Consider the following 20,602-nt stretch of genomic DNA (forward strand, 5'->3'; position numbering starts at 1 on the left):
GGGAGGCGGCGGATCGGCGGGGCGATGGGAGGGGGCGCCCCGAGCCGCCCCGGAGGCAGGCAGGTGCCCTCGGCTGGGAGAGAGCCGTCTCCCGGTGGCAGCGCCTGACTCCGGCCCTCTGCTGCCCCGTGGGGAGGCAGGTAGGTTCCGCGCCTCTCAGGCAGGCTCCACACGGCGTCTCGGTGCTTCAGCCCCCTTCCCTCGGGCCTAGGAGATAGTGAGCCTTTCCGAGAAGGGACGCGGTCGTTTTCATTTTCTTGTCTTGTGCAGCAATACACGTGCAGGTTTTACTGTACGCACACACATTCGCCTATGTGTAAACTGTGCGTGTATGCCATGTGCTAGATGAATGTGTATTTATGTTTTTATAAATAAAGTTGACATGTACATGCACACCTTGTTAAATATACCTGTGGCAGTTAGGATCTAAGGTCCGTGTCTTTCTTGCAATCTCACAGCATACCTGTAGGGCATACCACGGGTATTGAACTACCTTTGGAACTGAACTTTCACAGATTCCTGCCCTTCACAGTCCTGAGGGAAGCTTTTTTCTTATAGATTTATTTATTACAGACTTGCATGATAAGTAGAAGAGCCCTTATGATCTTTGTAGTTGTGAATAAGCTGTATTTGATAACAGAATACCTGGGTTTGCTTGATATGTATGTATGAAAAAATGCGTGTCTGCTGAATATTGGTCTCTACGTGGTCCATGGTGAGTCAGAATATATCCGTATCAAGTTGACAGCACCTCTTTATTTTCCAGCCTCTGTCTGTCTTTGCTCTGTTGGGTTCTGTCTTCAGTTGTTGTATGCAGCATGTGTTGGGAGGGAGGACTATCTGGAGGTCTCCCAGTTAGGGGAGCATCACTGCAGACCACACAGACTTTCATATTTCATCTCATGGTCCTTCAGCTTACAGTAGAAATATAAAATTGTCATCATGGAAATACTGGAGGCATATACCATGTTATTCACTGACTTAAATTATCCTTTTGCTTCCTCTCCTTTGCTTTTCTTTTTCTGTTCAGTTTAGCTTACATGTGCATGGTAGCAGAATCTTACATTGTGCAGCACCAAGTATAAATACAATACTAAGTTCTAGAGAATAGATTTGTTTTAGTTCATGGCCTTATTTTCACGTATGTATACAAATTCTCTGTTTATAAACAAAACTCTAGTACCCCAACTCTTCCAAAATACAGTTTTAGTCTTAGCTATACTATTTAATGTATTTTGTTACAGACTTTCCCTTTACTCAAGGGTTTTACACTGGGTTGTGTTGTGATTTAACCCTGTGGACAGCGCAGCCCCACGCAGCCATCTACTCACTTATCCCCAGTGGGATGGGGGAGAGAATTGGAAGGGTAATAAGTGTGAAAAGTCATGGATTGAGATAGAGACATTTTAGTAAGTAGAGCAAAACAGGTGATTTGTTCACCACTTTCCATCAGCAGGCTTAGCCATCTCCAGGAAAGCAAGGCTCCATCATGTGTAGTGGCTACTTGGGAATACAAACACCGTAACCCTGAACGTATCACCTTCCTCCTCCTTTCCGCCAGCTTTTGTTGCTGACCACAATGTCATATGGTATGGGTTGTCCCTTTGGTCAGTTGGGGTCAGCTGTCCTGGCTGTGTCCCCTCCCAGCCTCCTGCCCACTTCCAGCCCACTCGCTGTCAGGGCAGCTGGAGAATCAAGAGAAGGCCTTGATGCTGTGTAAGCAGTGCTCAGCAATAGCTAACACATCCCTGTGATATCGGCACTATTTGGGTCACAAGTCCAAAATGCAGCACCATATGAGCGGCTATGAAGAAAACTAACTCTATGCCAGCCAGAACCAGTACAGCCATGTATTAGCAGGAAGAGCAGTTTTCTTTAGTAACACAGTCCCCAAACAGTTACTAGACTGAGCACTCAGACTTTTAACAGTGCTATTTAGCCTTTATCAGAACAACAGGGTAGACAAGGGCCTGTGTTTTTGAGGTGGGATTTGGGGTGAATTTTCCCAAAAAAAAAGGACTGTCGATGTGTCACAGAGTGAGTTTGCACGTGTACCTCCCCAAGGGGTTCAGCAACTGGAAGAATCTCAGCTGTATTACAAAGATGGGTACATAAAAGCAGGTCCTGGCTGCAGTTTTTTGTATCTAATATGCTGGAAAGTGTTTGAAAAACTGATACATGCAGCCTGCCTTGAGCATGGGGAAAGAGTTGAATTACTGAAGTGCTTTGGATTACATTGGTTGCTGTCTGGTTAACTTAGAATGGTAAATGTTACCTTGTGTCTGTAAGGAGGAGGAAAAATCACTTACTTCACCTGTGTGCTAAGGCTCTGTATGACTGAAGTCTGTATGCACCTGTGTGCTAAGGCTCTGTGTGACAGGTCTGTATGTTTTAGTTACTGCACTTTTAAATTGTGTTGAGATCAATACATGTTAACTTATTTGTGGGAAGTCTTATATGGCCACCTGTAAGTTGTGATGGGTCTCAAACATTTTCATTCAGGAGTTGAGAGGTAATTGCAGGAAAACCAGTATTGTGCAATGTTGACAAACAAGTAAACTCTCTTTAGTATTGACCTCACAGCAGATGCAACTACTAGCAATGCCAGTGTTAATAGTGCAGACTCGAGGCAACAGGAAGATGACAGCAGCTTCTCACTGATAACCTGGAACATTGATGGGCTGGATCTAGGAAATCTAAAAGAACGAGCTAGCGGAATCTGTTCTTACCTGACACTGTAAGTGTGGCTTCATCTTTGTATTGTCATTTACCCAGCTTTAAAGGAGAAAGTGAGCTTCTTGTTTTAGACAAATCTTTGTGCCCAGATTATCTTAATGTTAGATGCAACAATCCAATCACTTTATAAATCTTAAATAGATGAGTAAAAGTTGATATACTGGTTGGAAGAGGTGTGAACCTATGCAGCATCCCAAAGGTTAGATGGCTATTTTAAAAAGCTTTTTTATAATGAGCAGTAGTGTTCAAGTTGCAGTCATATGTCAAGAGCATACTTCTATCCTGTACATGAGAGGAGAGTAAAACTGCAAGCAACTTGTTTGCCTTATTCCACTAGTATGAATAATTTCATGCTAGAGCAAACTGTTTGAAACAATAAAAAAGATTTTTTTAGTGAAATGTGAAAAGTGGCTCTCTTGCTGTTAATGTTACTTGTCTATCAAAAAAGAAAATGTGCAAGGTAAGATAAAAGCAATAGATTCTGTGATTACCTTTTATAGTTCCACCAGTGGAAGTCTCCCATGAATATATTTAAACAAATTAACAATTACCTGTTGATTAAATCGAGTAGCTTATCGGTGTAAATTAAATTATTTAAACAAGTGATAATTTAAATTCCTCTTAAAACAACAGAAGACCCTTAACTAAATCAAATTTCACTTGATTTGGTTAATCTGGGGTGACAATATTTTTCTTCTGTAAATAAGGCCTTAGGTTGGTCCTTCACCTGCTTAGAGCAGGACTATTCAGCAGTTAGCAAAAATAGGGACAGCTGTAAAGTCATGTCTAAATCAGCATTTTGAGGACTGCTGCCCCACGTGAACTGTTAACTGATTGCACAGCTCTAAGTAACAAAAGAGCTTGTCATCAATATTGGAGACAATGAATGGCAGGTTACCTGCGGGTGTCTGTTGTAAGGGAATGAGCTGGCAGTTGGAATCTCCTAGAGAACTTAGATTTTGCAGAACTTGTTCCAAAGCTGCTTTGCAGCTGCTTAAGTTGAATTCCTCATGTATGTAGTATATGAAGCCTGTGCAAATATTTGCAAGATCAAGATATAAGGAAGTCATGCATTTTATTACTATCCATAGTTCCATATCCATAATCTTTGTTTCCTCCCTTTTAACAATGGTGATGTGTCTGTGTGCTACTAAATATGATGGAGAGAGTTTTTTTCTTTTTTTAAAAAGCAGATTCTTACAATACGTAGGAAGAGGAGCACAAGGTGCATCTGAAATCCCTGACCCTGTTCCATTTGGCCTCAGAGTGTAACTGTACTGCCTTTTAGTAGTTAATTCAAAAGCTTGTCTTGCCTATTTCAGATACAGTCCAGATGTTGTGTTTTTACAAGAGGTCATCCCCCCACATCTCTGTCTTCTACAGATGAGAGCAGGCAGTTACACTATTATTCCAGGTAAGAAATAACCCTCAGTTTCTAAAGACAGAAACTGGAAAAAGTTTTGGGTTTAGTCTGTCTTCCTTGCCAAAATCTATGACCATTTGTAGGAATGAAAAGGGTAAAGTGACAAAGGAGGCACTGAACTCACTTTCTGTGTTTTGATACCAGGATATAGTTTGATGCAAATTATCATGTGAAAAGCTTGCTTGCCTGGTGGTTTCCTTTGTATTTTTTGAAAGACTGATAGCAAAGGTAGCCAGAAAACTGCCAGAGATGAGTAATTTCTTAAATATTTGCCTTTAAAAAATTCTCTTAGATAATGTTAAAAAGGCCTCTTTCAGAACCTTAACTTCTTTGTGGCATGGCAGAAGCTATCCTTGACCATTTCTTTTCCTGTTCCTCTTTAGGTAACATAGATGGCTATTTCACTGTCATAATGTTGAAAAAATCAAGAGTGAAGCTACTGAAACATGAGATAATACCTTTTCCAACAACCTCCATGATGAGGAACCTTTTGGTTGTGCATGTGAGTGAGTCGGTAACAGCTGTGTTTCTGCCTTCAAAACAAAAAATACGAGGAGAAGCTTAACTGGCTTTACTCTATGGCAGTCCAAAACAGCAGAAAAACTTCTCCCAACATACAAACCTAGTTGCATTTTATACTAATGAAGTTAAATATTTTTATCAAAGTTGCTGGCCGTACTTTGTTTTCAAGTCTCATAACCCCTGAAAACAAAACTAAAAACCTGTTATCCTCCTGTAAGCAACTTTTCTTCAATGTAAAACTAATATTAACCAGAGCTCTGTCATTCAGTAATTTACTTTGTGATTAGATTTTGTCTTCAAACTTCTTATCGTGGTGTGGGTAGTAACACTGCCTTTGTTTCACACACAGGTTAGCATATCTGGTAATGAACTTTGCCTTATGACCTCTCATCTGGAGAGCACTAAAAATCACTCTAAGGAGCGTGTAAAGCAATTGCAAATGGTGTTAAACAAAATGCAGAAGGAATCTGAGTCCACCACCGTTATATTTGGAGGGGATACAAACCTCAGAGACAATGAGGTAAATAGAAATAAGCAACCTTGTTATTTTGAGTAGATACTGCAACAAAATCTTCTTAGCTTTTTCTGTTATCTTTTGAGAAATGACCTGCTTATGCAGAACAGAGATATGCAACATTTATTCTTAAAAAGTGGAATCGTGACTAAGAGAAGCTGCAGTGTTGCTATGCTAAGGCGTTGTTACAGCTGAGGTGATGTATATGAAGAGCTCCACTCACCCCCACCCCCCAATAACAAAATGCTTTATTGACAGTATTTATATCTAGAAGATGCAGGGATAGTCGATGAAGTTTTCACTTCAAACACATTGTTTTGAGAACCTGATCTTTAATTGCTCAACTCTCTGGTTCTCAGAGTTAATGCTTGTAGAATCAATGAAAGAAGAGGGTGCTCTGGAGAAATAGGTCTTGGGAGTTTAAAATTAAATCCCCATCATCAAGACATGCAAATTTAGAAGTAATTTTTGGCTGCTGATATTAAAAATGAAATCTGTGCATTATTACTAGAAAGTCAGTGTTTCATCTTTCCCTATGGCAACATTCCATTGCAGTAAACTGGAACAAGATTGTTTCTGAGAACACAGTGTTGACCCTCATGCCTCAAAGCTTCAGAGCTGAACATTTACTTGGTAACAACATATTTTGAATTTAGAAAGCACTACAGGAATTGGTCATGCTTTAGAATATCCTGAGAAATGCCACAATTCAGAAACATCTCCAGTATCTTTGTTTTTAACAACTCATGTTTTGCAGAAAAAAAGTGATACTGTGACAATTTGATTCTGGTTTTGAAGGAAAAAGTTGTGAATTCAGTATTTTGTGGATTTTTTTTTTTTTTTTTCCCCTCCTTCCAGGTTACTAAACTGGGTAACTTACCTAACGGCATTACAGATATCTGGGAGTTTTTAGGTAAACCTCAACACTGCCGCTATACTTGGGATACCCACTCCAATACCAACCTAGATGCAGAGTACAAGTGCAAGATGAGGTTTGACCGCATTTACTTCCGGCCTGCAGCAGACGGGGCACAGATTATTCCACGAAGTATGGACTTAATTGGATTGGAAAAACTAGACTGTGGCAGATTCCCTAGCGATCACTGGGGTCTTCTGTGTAATTTTGATGTGATATTATAAAAAAGAAAAAATGCATTGTTAGTTTTTAGGTGATTTGTTCTTGTCTTTACAAAATTTTACCTTCTCAGTTTAAGTAGGATATATTTAAATTTTCAACCCTAACACATTCTCTGCTCTTGACTTACGCTGGAATGGCTTCATTTCAAGCCAGGGTTCCCTTTTCCTCATTGTATGCATCTGTTCTTGAATCATCTTTTTTTAATATTTATTTTTAATAATGTATGCAAATACAAAACCAAATTCTAGTTTTAAAATGGGATGTAAATATAATGCATAAACATAGTGGTTTAAAAGACACTTATTTTGGCATGTATTATAATCTCCTAATAAATGCTGCTATTTTTATTTTACAAGTATTTTTATTATGCCTACTTTGTTTTTTGGTAACCATTTCCATCATCCTTTACAACTCCTTTGTAGGGTGTTTTGTATTAGCTTCTGAAGTTTGTGTTGTACCTATATGTGCCTTCAGGCAAGACACTAAAGGAGCTGGGGAAAGAATGACTGGATTCTCATGGAATAAGGGTTTCTTAAGTAAGAATTAAGTTAATATTGAACAGATTTAAGAATGATTTGACAAGAAAAGGATAGAGGCAGATTCATGGAAGTTGTTCACTTGGGGTGGTGTATACCTTTGTGTTTATTAACCTGGATATGAGTTCAGATTAACATGTGTTCTCTTTCTACTGAGCTTCTAGAAACAATGCTCTTATAAACTGCTGTGCAAAGCCTGAGCAGGCTCAAGGTCTCACTGACTTTGCAAAAGATCAAAGAACTGTGTAATCAGTCTCATAGAAGCTGTCATTTTATTTTATAGATATGCAAAGTACTAAGCTGATTGAAAAGGGCAAGTCTCCTAAGTTTCTGACGTCAGGTTCAGTGCACAGGCAGGGAGAAGAAATGTGGACAACCCCTGTCAATGATGAAAAGTGAACATTGAAACTAACATCCTAAATTTCTTCTTTTTGTTGTTGTTTGTCTCTGGTTTTAGGCCCAAAGCTTAATGCCAAGTTCCTGCTCACCCCCTTGTGCAGTCCCCCTTTCCCCAGTGAAATGAGAGGAGGAAATGGGAAAAACAGAAGCAAGAAAGCTCATGGGTCAAGATAAACACAGGGAGATCACTTGCCAATTATCCTTATGGGCAAAACAGACTTGAATTGGGGAAATTAATTTATGACCAGTTAATACAGATACGTAATTACTGATTCAGGTATTGGGAAGCAAGAACAACAACATTAAAATACATCTTTTCTCTCCTCTTTGCCTTGTGCACTGTCAGTCCAGACTCCTCTCCTCCCCTTGTTCTCCCCTAAAGGCCATACTCTGTCCCTTCAGCAAGGGAAGGAGCAGCACAGGAGCGGATACAGTCAGTTGGCACACAGGCATGCCTCTGGGCCCTGCCCTCCCTCTCCCACTTCTCTGCTCCGGAGTGGGTCCTCCACAGGCTCAGACAGTATGTAATCCACCATGGAGCACCTCCTGCTCCTCTGACCTTGATGTTTCCTCTGCTGTTTCTCAACTCTTCTTTGCTGCCCTTTCTTCCACACGTTTTCCCTGAGGCACCACCACCTTGGCTGCAGGGCTCAGCCATGCCCGGTGGTGGGTCCGTTGGAAGGGCTGCGTCCACCCTGAGGCCCCTGATGCCAGTGTCTGGGCACCTGCACCCACTGCAACTTTAAAAACCAGAAAAGCATCTCCTCACACAGGCAAACAGTGGCGGCACCCCAGTGCAGCCCATCTGCCTGTTAAGGAAAATGCCACTGACTCCACTGCTGCCTAGTATAACGTGCCTGCCTGCATGTTCTGACCACCCAAGCACAGGAGAAGTATGTCCAAACACCACCATCCTTCCTGCCTGTTTTGCACCCTGGAAACACGGTGAGTGGCACTTGACCTGGCAGAGCTACCCTGAAATAGGATCTTCAGCTCTTCCTCCTCCCAGGAGACCTGGGGTAGGTGTGGTTTTCTACTGATGTAACATAAGGCCTAGGGAACCTTACCAAACAAGCAAATAAACCCCAGGAGGTTAATTCATCTCCACAGAAAACAACGGCAGAAATCTTCAGTTTTGCTTTCGCTTCTTTAAACATCAAACCTCAAAGTCCTTTTGTTAAAGGTAAAAGAGGCCATCCTCTTGGGAAGGGTGTCTGAACCCTTGTGTCCTGATCACACTCGGCATATTCTGTTGTTTTGTGATTACTCAGCTTCAAAAACAAGGAGGGAGAAGTCACTGACACTTTCTTTAACTCATGTTGGCACTGTAATCTTTCTACTCCCAAATAAATAGTGGAAAATATCTACAACTGCCAGGATTTTCCTTCTGGGTTTAAAATTGGGTTGGTGCAGTCACACCTTCTGACTTGCTGCATGCTCTCTTCCTCACCAGGAGACTTTGAAAAGATGTCATGGGGTTTGTTTTTACCGCTTAGACCTCCTTCCCCTCCCTGACAGTTACAACTAAAGGATTTGTGGGAAAGGTGAAGGCAGGGGATAATGGTTTAACTTTCCTAAATGTGTTGGAGAAGAGGAAAACACAATAAACTCATGCTTCATCACAAGAAACATCAGTTTATGTAGCCTTCTGTATTATGGCTGGTTTTGTTTATGTGACTGCTCCTTCTGAACTACTTTGGAAGATATGAAAAAGGCTGATTGCTGTTGTTCTAGAACAGGTTTTCAATTTGGGGAAGAAAGAACGGAAAAAAAAGGATTCAGAGCAGTGACTTAGCTTGATGTCTAAATGCCAGACCCATCTTAAGCATTGATTAACTGATCCCTCCTCTGATCTGCAGTCTTTCTTAACCTTTGAAATAGATAGTGAGCGGGGACATAATATTTTTATTAGGAACAAGCAAAGACATAACACTTTGTAAGGGCCATTTAATTTTTCTAATTATAAAAGATAGGAAAGAGGAAGGCTATATTCAGTGCAATTAATAGTCATTCTTTCAGAATGAGGAAATTATGCATACAGCCTTTAAAACTCATCTTGTATTATGGAAAGTGATAATACTTAAATAAATTTAAGAAGACATAAATGCTAAATGTTTTCCTGACTATTGGATGTGAAGATACACATGTTTAATTAAATATACTTTAAAACTCTAATAAGCATCCAAATTGCTGACAATCAAAAGCAGTCAAAGCCCTTAAATTAATTTGCCTCTTAATTTAATCAGTGATGTAAAAGTTAAAATATCTGCTGAATACAGCAACTAAATCTTAAAGGGATAGAAGCAATAAAGTTAAACTAAGCAAAAGATTTCTTGGCCTACAACTTGTAATTTGATTTGTTTTCCTAAATCAGTAACATAATATTATGGCATCTATACATCCCAAAAGACTTTTACACAAACATGTGAATGTGAGAAAATGCAATAATTCTCTCCTATTAGTAATCAACAGGAACAGTGAACCTTGTGGAAATCATGTTCTATCAAAGGCATCATTTTATTAATACTTTGATTCAGATATCAAGAGAAGCAATTTCTTCTGAGGGTTTAGCCAGTCTTAAACATTTCTACATCAGAAGAACTGATCTTGCTAAAAGAAAAGATACACATAGAACAAAATAAAGAAATGTTAACCATATAGGAAGATAAATAATAAATAGGTGGATTTTAAAAAATTGAAAAAAATAGTAGAAGGCAAAACCACAATAACAGCAGAAAACCACATTACCATGATTGAAAGTATATACCTAAAGAACATGTATGCTTTTGACCGTAGGGAGTAATCTGAAACTATAATTTATAAAAATTTGTTTTACAAAGAAGTGCACAGAAGATTAAAGCTATAAACATCACATATCATGTACAGGTTTGGAAGCCAATTTGATACAAGAACAGAGAAGACATATCCAAAATTACTAGATCAAAATACAAACATGATAACCTGTACTATGGCAACAGCTTCAGAGCCTATTGTCATGGTTGCTGTACAAAATAAAAGATGAAAATAATTACACAGAAACAGACAGGTTGTGTTTTGATGGCATGATTTTCAGCTGTTGTTGAAAAACTCCACCAAGGTCATGTTATGACTTTTGCATATCTTAATGGTGTTTTACCCAGTGGCAGGCAATCCGGTACAAAATCCTGCTGAAGTTCCAGTGCCTGTGGGTGCCGTCTGAAAACAGTACTGGTAAATCCCACACAAGGGTTACAGAGTGACTTGACATCATTGAGGTGAATATCCCAGGTTTTTGTTCACTACGAGTGTAATAAAAATTAATAGAGATTCATAACAAACACCTTTTTATTTCTGGGAGACAAGGCTTATTGTGTAACAACAGCTCAGAGAAAACAGACTCCCAGCGACTAAGTAGCTATCAGTTAACACTGCTGTTTTCGTAACAACTGAGAAAATAGGAGGCTTAAACAGGAGGTGCAGTAGGCAGTGAAATTACAACTGAAAGTAATACTGTATCTGCAAAAACCCACAGTAAAATCACTAGTGTTATTGCACACATGACAAGAAATTGGTCTACTCCTAGCAAGGAGATATAGTAGGTCTACAGTTTTGACCAAGGAAAAGAATAAGAGTTATTTGTCTGCCCTGATGAAGGATAATACTTCAATGAAAGAAAGAAAGGAAGGATTACCATGTCATTCTAACATTTTTTATATTAGATCTCCTGATACTGTTACTGGTGGGGCAAAAGTTAATGAAAACCTGCTTGGAAATAATTTCTTGAGGCAGAAGCTTTGCCCAGATGTGGTAGTAGGTATTGCATGCGAGTTCAGATGACAATGCTGGACAAATATGGCCAAGAAAGGGAACTCACCTCATTGTGGCTTTCAAACCTTCTCCCAATCATTGAAGAATCAGAAAAAAATCTGTCTCAGATGCCCTGGAGGTGAATACAACCCTCTTTTTCAGTGTTGGCAGACACTTCCTTGAACTGGAACAGGTCAAGATTTTTACCCATTTAAGATGGGAGGTGGTAGAAGAAGGGTATTTCTGGACAAGCATAACACAATCTACCAAATGTTTGGTAACCAAACTTTTGCATCTCCCAGAGCTCCTTGGAATAGATGTCACATGAAAAACTTCAAAGCAGCTGGTTAAGCTATGAACAAGCTATGTGAGAAGGGGAGAGCAGGGTGAAGGGTGCACCAGCCCCCTGCAATGGGAGGAACCTCCCTGCACCCTGCAGTAATGTCATGCCTTGAGTCAGGGCTTCCCTGCCACTGGCATTAAGTGGGTGGCAGAAGGGCCATTTGGTGCCAATGGGGGTGTGTGAGGGTGTGTGTTGCTTTTCAGGTAGCCAAAACTACATCTGGATGTCCGGCAGTGAGTTAGCTGTCCTGGCTGATGACAGCTTCACAGGGCTCTTGTCTGACCCACTGAATGCACTTACTGCGGAAAGGAGCTAGAGGTAACCAGATCATCACTTACTTAGTAGGCTATGTTTTGAAGCTTTAGGGGTCTTTAGATGGCATTACAGCACACTCAGCCTATTATTTCATCAGTATTAAGCCTCTTAGCTCATCAGTGTTATGAAAAGCAAGAATTGGCTCAGCAAGAAAATACCATCTTAGGCTCAGCCATCTGCGGTAATCCTGCTTCCTTGGTCTGCTCTACCATTTCATAGCCTTTCTAGAGTTCACGGACAGTGAGTAGGCAATAGGTGGTGCTGCTAGGTTTCTCGAGTGGGAGCTGTTTGCTCCGACACTTTTGTGTTTGCATGGGACTAGCTGCATCCTCTTTGTTCAACGGAGAAGGAAGTCTCTGTGCGAGAAAGTCAAGGACACAGGACCAGCTAGTGCTGTGCAGAGAAAGCAAACAGGGAGAGTTGCTGCTTTCATCCTTTTCCCCCTGCTTTCACTAAGATGGTGGGAGGTATCTCCTGACACAAGGAAAGAGGGCTTATCTCCCTCAGCCTGCACCAACTAAGGGGCCTTTTGCATGCTAGCAGAGATAACCCAAAAAGCACTAGCATTAAGTATACAAATGAATATTCTTTCCTGCAGGAGAAATAAAAAAATCTGCACAGCTATATCTGGTACTTTTACAGTCAGTAAAATAAGGAACTCGGAACCATGCAAAGCATTGGAGGACAATCATCTTACCCCACTGGGTCTGTAAATTGACAGGAAGGCTGCAAGGCATGAGAAATGGGGCTGCCTCACAAAGGGAAGACACCCAGGCTTCCTCTCTCCATGCACACTTCCTTTTCAAAGCCAAGCAGTCTTGGTCAACATCAGAAAAAAATATTACATTCTTACTAATCCTTTTGTGTTGTTATTAGAATAATTTTTTTTTTTTACATCAAATAAACAGACTTCAGCCTCTCTTAAGTCTGGCCTAAACACAGAAATCACAGACACTGAGGCATCAAAATTGACATAAAAACAAAGCATGGAAAAATGTTTGAAAAAATGCAATCAGACAATTCCTTTAGGCTCCTTCATATATACCCACAAGCAATCCAGCATTACAGTTCAGAGATCGAATTCCTTGCTTTACAGAGCAAGAACACGAGTTACTGGCTCCTTGTACCAAGGGAGATTTGAGTAGCTTCAGGAAATGTCATACAGCCTATCGCTAAAAATTGGTGAGGTGGGAATCAGAAGTAAGGTAAAAAGAGGAGGTAAAAACAGTTGTATGCTGAAGAGATGACATTTTTACATCTTTAGAACACTTTTTTTTTTTTTCCCAGTCATCCTGTAGCACCTGCACAATACCATTTTCCCGAGTCAAACAGTCTCAGTTTATTAAAGACTAAGCATAACTCAGCAACTGATGGGACCAGCCATAAAGGTGACCTGGTTATAAAGAGAAAAACGCAGAACAGGAGAAGATGCCTGCTGAAATACTGACAGGGAAAATGCCTGCCAGCCTGGGAACCAGGAGTATCCTTGAGAAGTGTGGCTGGCATCTCTGAAGCATGTCTAAGTACCAAGAAACTGGAGACAGCTTGTCTGCAATAAGCACAAAACTATGGAACTGTAACAGCAACTTATCATCTGGAAAGGTGAAAAATAGTCTGGAAAAGGAGGGAAACATCCTGAGAAGGTAGGAATTGGTAACTGCTGTTGGCTGTTCTACCTGGAAGAAAAGTAAAGCAGTCTGGAAAAATAAAACTTGGTCTGAGAAAATAAAAGCCATCATTATTAGCTGTTCCAGGTGAAAAATAAAAATTAACAGCACCCATTGCCTGCTCCACGTGGGGATGTCCTATGCCCCCTTATGTCTCTCAGATTTACCCCAAATGGAGCCTGTCTTTCTGAGAACTTCCCCTGTATGTATCCTTTTCTATGAGATCTCCTAGACAGACTGGACCCTTGCTGGAAATGCCTGGCTGACTCCAGACTCCACGGCAGGTTCATCACTGAAGTGAGACTTTACTGGGTCCCCTCTGGGCCACCTTGAGAAAGCAACTGCAATTGAACCCGCTTCTGGGATCCATTTGGTGAGTGCAGTACTGATAATACTTTGAATATATATAGATATATATTGCTGTATAGTTTAGGAAAATATGAACATCTCTGAACCATTTGCTAATAATTTAACAAACTACCCACTGTTTATTGCATATATCTTGCAATATTTTTATATCCTCTTCTTGTTTTGCCACAACAATTACATGGCTCTGCTCCTAGGTCTGTGCTGACATCCTCCATTATGCTACTTTCAGACAAAGTTGTTTTGACAAGCAAGACAGAGCATGGTGTCAAAAATCCTATTCCTGCACTGTAATCAGCAGGATGCATCATCCTCAGATGCTGTGCTCCTTGTGCCAGGGCCTGCAGAGAGACTTTAAACCACTAGACGGACCAAATACAGACTCGGGAGTCTGTGCTCTGGGAGTATCCTCATCGTGAATGCACTCAGGTATGTGTGTGTGTTCTGTACATGGCTTTGGATATGGTGGAATTTGTCCTTTCACTGAGTTATCTGGTTTTTAGGTTTATCTTCAGAGTGATTGTTTTGACTGTCAACCTCTAGGAGATTAATAACATGAATACATTTAGAAATCTGTACAGAGTAAACACTGCCAAGATGCCCAGAACGAAAATCTGCAGTGCTGTGCATCCTTTAAGTGCAACATCTGTTATGCATTTATTGTCTTTTTAAAATTAGCAGTTAGCTGCTGATCTGTTTAAGGGGATGAGGTTTTTCAGGTCTTAGCAGCAGCTGGAATCTGGCTGTGCTGGCGTAGTGGCTTGAGCCCAGAGGGCAAATGAGCACCACACAACCCTTCACTCACCCCTTGCCCCCAGCGCTGGGAAGAAAATAATGAAACAAAAGGCTCAGGAATGGAGATAAGGACAGAGAGGGGTCTCTCACCCATTTAAAGGTCACAGGCAAAAGACAGGCTTGTTAGGGCAAGAAAACTGTAGAGTGAGAAGCGTTATCTTAACGCTTATATCTTAAAACACCTTCCCCGACCCCTCCCTTCTTCCCAGGCTCAGTTTTTCTCCTGGTATCTCCACCTCCTTCCCCAGCAGTGCAGGGGCAAGAGATGGGGGTGCAGTCTGTCCTGCCGCTTCTTTCTTCAAGGTGGGGGAAGCACTCCACTGCAGTCTTCCCTCTGCTCCACATGGCATCCCTCCCACGGGAGACAGTCCTCCACCATGAGTCCCCCCCCCAGGATGCATTCCTCTTGAGATGCTCCAGCATAGGTCACCTCCATGTGTTGCAGTCCTCCCAGTGCGAAACTACTACTGCAGGGATTGCTTCTTCCCACAGAGTCCCAGGGGTCCTCCACAGGCAAATCTCTGCTCCTCTGGTGACCTCCATGGGTGTCAGGGAGGGTGGCCCTGCCATCTCACCATGGGATATGGGGGGCTCCATGCATCTCCCTCCCTTTCTTCTCCTTCCTCCCACTGACTTCGATGTTCACACAGGCATCCTTCTCGTAACTCGTTCTCAAAGTCCCCCCCTCTCAGGTTCCTGTTCTTAAATACATTATCTCAGAGGCACAGCCACCATCACTAATGGGCTCAGCCTTGGCTAGAGGCAGGTCTGACTTGGAGCTGGGAGAGCTTCAAGAAGCTTCTTACAGGGACCACCACTGCAGCCTGTTCCCCACTACCAAAAACCCCACCACACAAACCTCGCACAACCAAAATTTTTCAAATTTTTATTCAGTAAGTTAGGCCTGGCTTGACTCTTGATTGTATTGCATTCTCTAATTCTGCTATACCCTTTCTGAATGAGTGATGTTAGTCAATGTAGTGATGTAATGACATTTTTATTTTACTTCTGCTCCTGTTCCCTGAGGAGACGGAGGCACGGACTCTGTGTACAGTGCAAACATACAGCGACTTTTATTGTTTATAACACTCAGAATTTATACCTTTTTCAAAGCTATGTCAGTAAGCACGAGTTAGGCTGCGTTATAATAATTTATTACAATATATTATGCAATTACTGTTCACACACTCTAGTCTATACACTGATTGGCTAAACTAAAATATTAACTCTACCTTCGGCATCCTGGTTATCAGTCCTTTAGTTTTATAGTTCTTGCAACTCTGCATTTGCTTGTTTACCAGCTTTCTTCAAGTGTTCTTTATTCTTCAGTCAAGGACATCGTCGAGCCAGAATGTCCATTTTCTGCCAAAAAGCTCTCCATAGTTCCCAAAACTCCCAACAATTCTTTTTGCTTTTTTGACTAATGAAGAGAATTAAACTGTTGTTTTTGGTTTTTTGGTTTTTTTTTTTTTTAAAGATGTAGCCACACCAACTCCCACATTGCCTTCCCTAGTGCTAAATTAGTCCAGCACTACACAGATACTTATCTTATGCTTCCATAGGGGCACTATTCTGCAGCATGTCCTTGTTTTGGTCTGTCAGATAAAAGCTTACCTGATGGGCTGAAAACCAGGAATAAGTCAGGTGAAAACTTTTTACCAGAGTAAATTTTCCATTCCACCTCAGCAGCTTTTGCTTCTTTGCTCACCCCTGAGTGATAAAACTAGGGAAGAAATAAACTCTATGTTTCATGCATCTGTCCTCTTCATCTAGCTACTGCACTTCAGTGCAGAGTTTCCACAACTAGAGTACAAGTGATCTTGTGCTTTTTGTTTTGAGGAAAATGCTATCTTATTGATGTCTTTCTTTTAGGGATGCCCATAAGCGCAAGGGAGAGGATTGGGTCTGTGAAAACTTGGGAAGCAGGTTGGGATCGGGGTTGGGGAAATTCCCTTCTGCAAGGCACAGATTACAACTTGCCATTGCAAGGCTGTTGCCTTTCTGGTGTTTGGAGAATGGAGGAACCATTATTCTCATCTTTCCTCCTTTTACAGAAAAGTAATTGGTAAAGTATCGGGGATCATTCACATTATATATATGATGTGTTTTCCACAGACCACCTCCTCCACTGATTTGCAGTCTGGAATAGACTGTTAAAATTTACCCATCTATCTAAAAGTTCCACCACATTTGGGTAGCTTAGCTGGGCACTAGGCATGCTCCATATTGTAGTATTACCTGCTGTTAGAAAACATTCTGGTGAGAACATTGGCACTGAGTGAAGCGCAACATTTTTGATTTCATTGCGAAGAAGGTGGAGTTTGTCAGGAATGTAAGGTCAGGTTGGAAAAGAAAATACCTTTCTGCTGGAGGCTTCTGCTAATTAACTTTGCATGCTTTCTCCCTTCCTGAGCATGAGGCCTGCAAAAAAAGGGACCCTTTTTGTTATGGTTATTTGCAATCTAATTTGTCGGGACAAAAAATAGTCTAAACGACCTAATTCTCAATATTCTATGGGACCAAGCTGAAGTATAAATTGTAGAGGAACCAATAATTCCGTTTCAATGGATCAGCTTCTCAGGCAGTATCCTTTGGTTGAAACTTTTCAGGTAAGTAAACTAAACTAGGTTGAAAACAACACGCTACTTTCTAAGATGTGGTTTTTGTAATGTATTTTTGGTCTGATAGGATCTTGGTAGCTTTTTTCTCTCTGCTTGAGGCCTACTGAGCTGCATGTACTGTACTGTCTCAAAGCTCAGTTCTTTGCAGCTCTGAAAATAAAATACTGCAGTTTCTCCCATTGACTGGCTGAAATAAAATAATCTATGATGCATGAACAAGTCTAAATGAAATAATAAGATCCTTAGCAGTGAAAACCGGATTGGTAATACAATAATTGAGCAGATTTATTGCCATCTCCTTGGACTAGCCTGCTGAAACAACCTGCTATTTTATTTAATCTCATATTGGAGGAATTACTGGCTGGTTATCCACTGTTAAATATAATTTAGAATGATGGATGAAAATGTCAGCTTTTCCAACATGATCAATCCTTATCTCATTAATGCATATTATTTATGATTCTTATAATGAGACCTGCAGGGGTTTCCAGGGGGAAATGGAGATATCAGCTGTTGTTGAAATGAGATGAGATATACTGTAGTTTATGAGTTAATAACTGCATATAAAAAAATACTTGCCCACAGTATCGATTGCCCTTTACCATTTTACAAATGAATTGAGTGCCTTAGTTTTACCTCTTACCACATAGCGCAGCTCTTCCTATTCATTTTGTCACTAATAATTCAGTGAGAAAAATATTAAAAAGCATATAAGAAAGACCATTTTGCAAATTATTTCTAAAACACCGTGTGGGGGTAAAGAGTTTGAATGAAGAATAACAAGAAAGACTTTACTGCTTGGTTGCTGTTTGCTAAGGACTTGGGGCACTTTTTCCTCCCTCAGTCCCTCTGCAGACATATTGACACATTTCTTCAGCTACAGCACAGTTGCATTTTAAGTATACTTTCTACTGTATGCTGCCTCAAAGATGGATGAAAAGCAGATCTTGATTCATAGACTTTATGCAGCTGATGGTGCAGCAGTAGCCATCGTCACAAAGTCCACTGTTGCCTCAGTTAAACTACATTTGAGAATCATTTTATACTTTAGCTCATAAACATCAATAAAGGAAAATGAGTAGTAAATGACTGTCTAGAGTACAAAGACCAACTCATATTTCAGATTAAAATGAAAAGAAAACGTACCTTTGATTTACCTTTAATTCCCATTAAGTGCACTACTGGCAGAAGGGAATTGGATCAATAGTTGACTGCCCGCAGGAAACAGCTTCTGTCCATTCAGCAGCCAGTGCAAAAGAAAAACTGTCATAGTGTGATCTTTATCAGGTTATCTTCATTACACCAGACCAATGAGAAATATATATGCTGGTCAGCTAGGGGTCCTTCGAATTCCTGGTCCTATTTGTGCTCTGAGCGCAATGCGCTCACAAATTATTTGTTTATAGCCATCAAACATCTTCAATATTAATCTCTGTTACTCTTTTTTATAGGTAATCCATAGCTGGAAACTTTCTCTTAAGACTACTTTACTCACTCAGAGTTCTTTAAGAAAGAGCTTTATCAAAAATTATCTTTCTTCCTGATGAAGAAGAATCTGTAAAGACCTTTTGTGGTGGTTGTTGTTGAAGTTTGACTGAAAGATTTACTACATATCCTTTAGTAAGTTCTTGAAGGGTATTTCTACTTTAATACAAACATTTCTTTATTTGATCAAAGACAACTGCTGGCTGTGAAGGAAAAACAAACATTCTCTACAAGCTGTTAGCTTTCCAGGTAGCAGCTTGTAGGTATGGCAAACAATACATGAAACAAAGTGATGTTGTATTTTTCCCCACCCTTGACCTGCAGAGCAGAGATATTTTACTTCTCTTCAGTTTTCTGTAATTAATATAGTTTCACCTTAGGGTATGCAAGGTGAGGATCTGTATACACAAGACAGCAATTTTGGCTTGGTTGTTGCATGATTCTTGAAAGAACAGGTTTTCAGAGTACAACACAGATTTTAAAAATGTTACTACTTACAGATGTAAAGTAGGAGGAAAAAATCACTTCTTCATGCAATGATAACATAAATTACATTATCAAATCCTCTAGCCTAGTCCTAAAGTAACCACATTATTTTTACACACTTATCCAGACCTCTATCAGCGAGCTACTTCAAAACCGGTTTTGCAGAATGCATCTCTAGAAATTATAATGATGTTGTCTTCAGATTAAACAAAAATACGTTTTATGTCAGCTGAAGGAGTCATACATTGGAAGGTGGAAAAGATGCCTAACTATAACTGTTTAAAATTGCGGTAAACAAGTATTTTCATATTACTACAATATTATTACAACATTTAAATATCATTATAGACCCAGAAGTTTTAAATTATTTAAATGTTCCTATATATGTTTATTATTGCAGTACATTTCAAGCTAGTGAAGTCTCAGTTTTCCCTACCAGAATGTGGAGATTTGGTTGAAGAATGTCTACCCAGCTGAAGTTATCTGTGATAGCACTACCACAGAGAATTATGTAGTCTAACATATAGAAGAATAGATAATATTTTGAGCAAACTTTCAGACTGGAAAAAAATTCATAGATATATTAACATATTTGACTGTAGCTGAAGACTCCTATAAAATGAACTTTTTAAAGATAGTATTTCTCAGTCCAGACCTCAGCAGTACACTCCAGAACAGAAATGGAGATATGTATTACCAAAAAATGATGAAAGTCAGAAAACAACGTTGGTTTCTCTGAATAAACCAGGAAATGCACACATATCTGGTTTAGTGCCTATCTCTAAAATGCACACATACATCACCAAAAGTCTGAAAGTAACATTTGGAGAATTTTTTTTATTCATCCTGTTTGATGAGGAGGAAATAGAATAAAAGGTTGTATTTTATATTATATTCTCTCATACACAATCACAGTTTTCTGAAACAAAAATCCTTTAAGATTAATCCCTACAGATTTGTTCAATCAGCTTTATGGCAACAATGGGACGGACACTGCCCTTGACAGCCCGTATAAGATGGTTGTAAAAATCTTAGATGAGGCCATGATGTTTAGCCAGCCCCTTTTCAGTAAGACTACCACTAGGGACTATTTTCTCTTTATGTCAGTTAAGAAATATATCAGCAAGAGAAGATGCACAGTCTACCTTTTCTAGTAATCAGGATATTTTTCCACAAATATTCAGATTTTTTTAAAAGGAATGTTTTTAATTTCTCCAAGTTTAATTTTGACACTGTTGTAAAGACTTCCAAGTGACCTGATGATACAGTAAAGTTGTTCCTGGCTTGTTAGCACTATTGTGCTTTGCCAGCAAATGAGTCACTTTCAAGAAATATGGAATTCAAGTTCAAAAAAACATGGAAAAGTTTTAGTCTGATCCTTTCAGCTTAATTTTTATTACTTTAAGCACAGAGTAAATAAAGAAGCACCACCAGGGTGTGGCTTTTGGAAAGAAAAATCTGGGCAGCATG

At 40.0% G+C, this 20,602-nt stretch overlaps 1 protein-coding gene across 1 annotated transcript in view; it reads left to right on the forward strand.

Annotated features, from left to right (window-relative positions):
- The window catches only part of TDP2 (tyrosyl-DNA phosphodiesterase 2), a 6,977-nt gene extending 292 nt beyond the window's left edge, over positions 1–6,685 (forward strand). The window contains exons 2-6 of the mRNA XM_026841414.1: positions 2,568–2,737; positions 4,059–4,150; positions 4,543–4,661; positions 5,031–5,201; positions 6,054–6,685. Of these exons, the coding sequence (XP_026697215.1) occupies positions 2,568–2,737; positions 4,059–4,150; positions 4,543–4,661; positions 5,031–5,201; positions 6,054–6,335 (834 nt within the window). The 3' untranslated portion in view covers positions 6,336–6,685. The remainder of the gene's footprint in view (positions 1–2,567; positions 2,738–4,058; positions 4,151–4,542; positions 4,662–5,030; positions 5,202–6,053) is intronic.
- Positions 6,686–20,602: the final 13,917 nt, after the last annotated feature.

This window comes from Athene cunicularia (genome assembly GCF_003259725.1).
Source record: "Athene cunicularia isolate RWA chromosome 2 unlocalized genomic scaffold, athCun1 chr2_part1, whole genome shotgun sequence".
In the NCBI taxonomy this organism is placed as follows: Eukaryota; Metazoa; Chordata; class Aves; order Strigiformes; family Strigidae; genus Athene; species Athene cunicularia.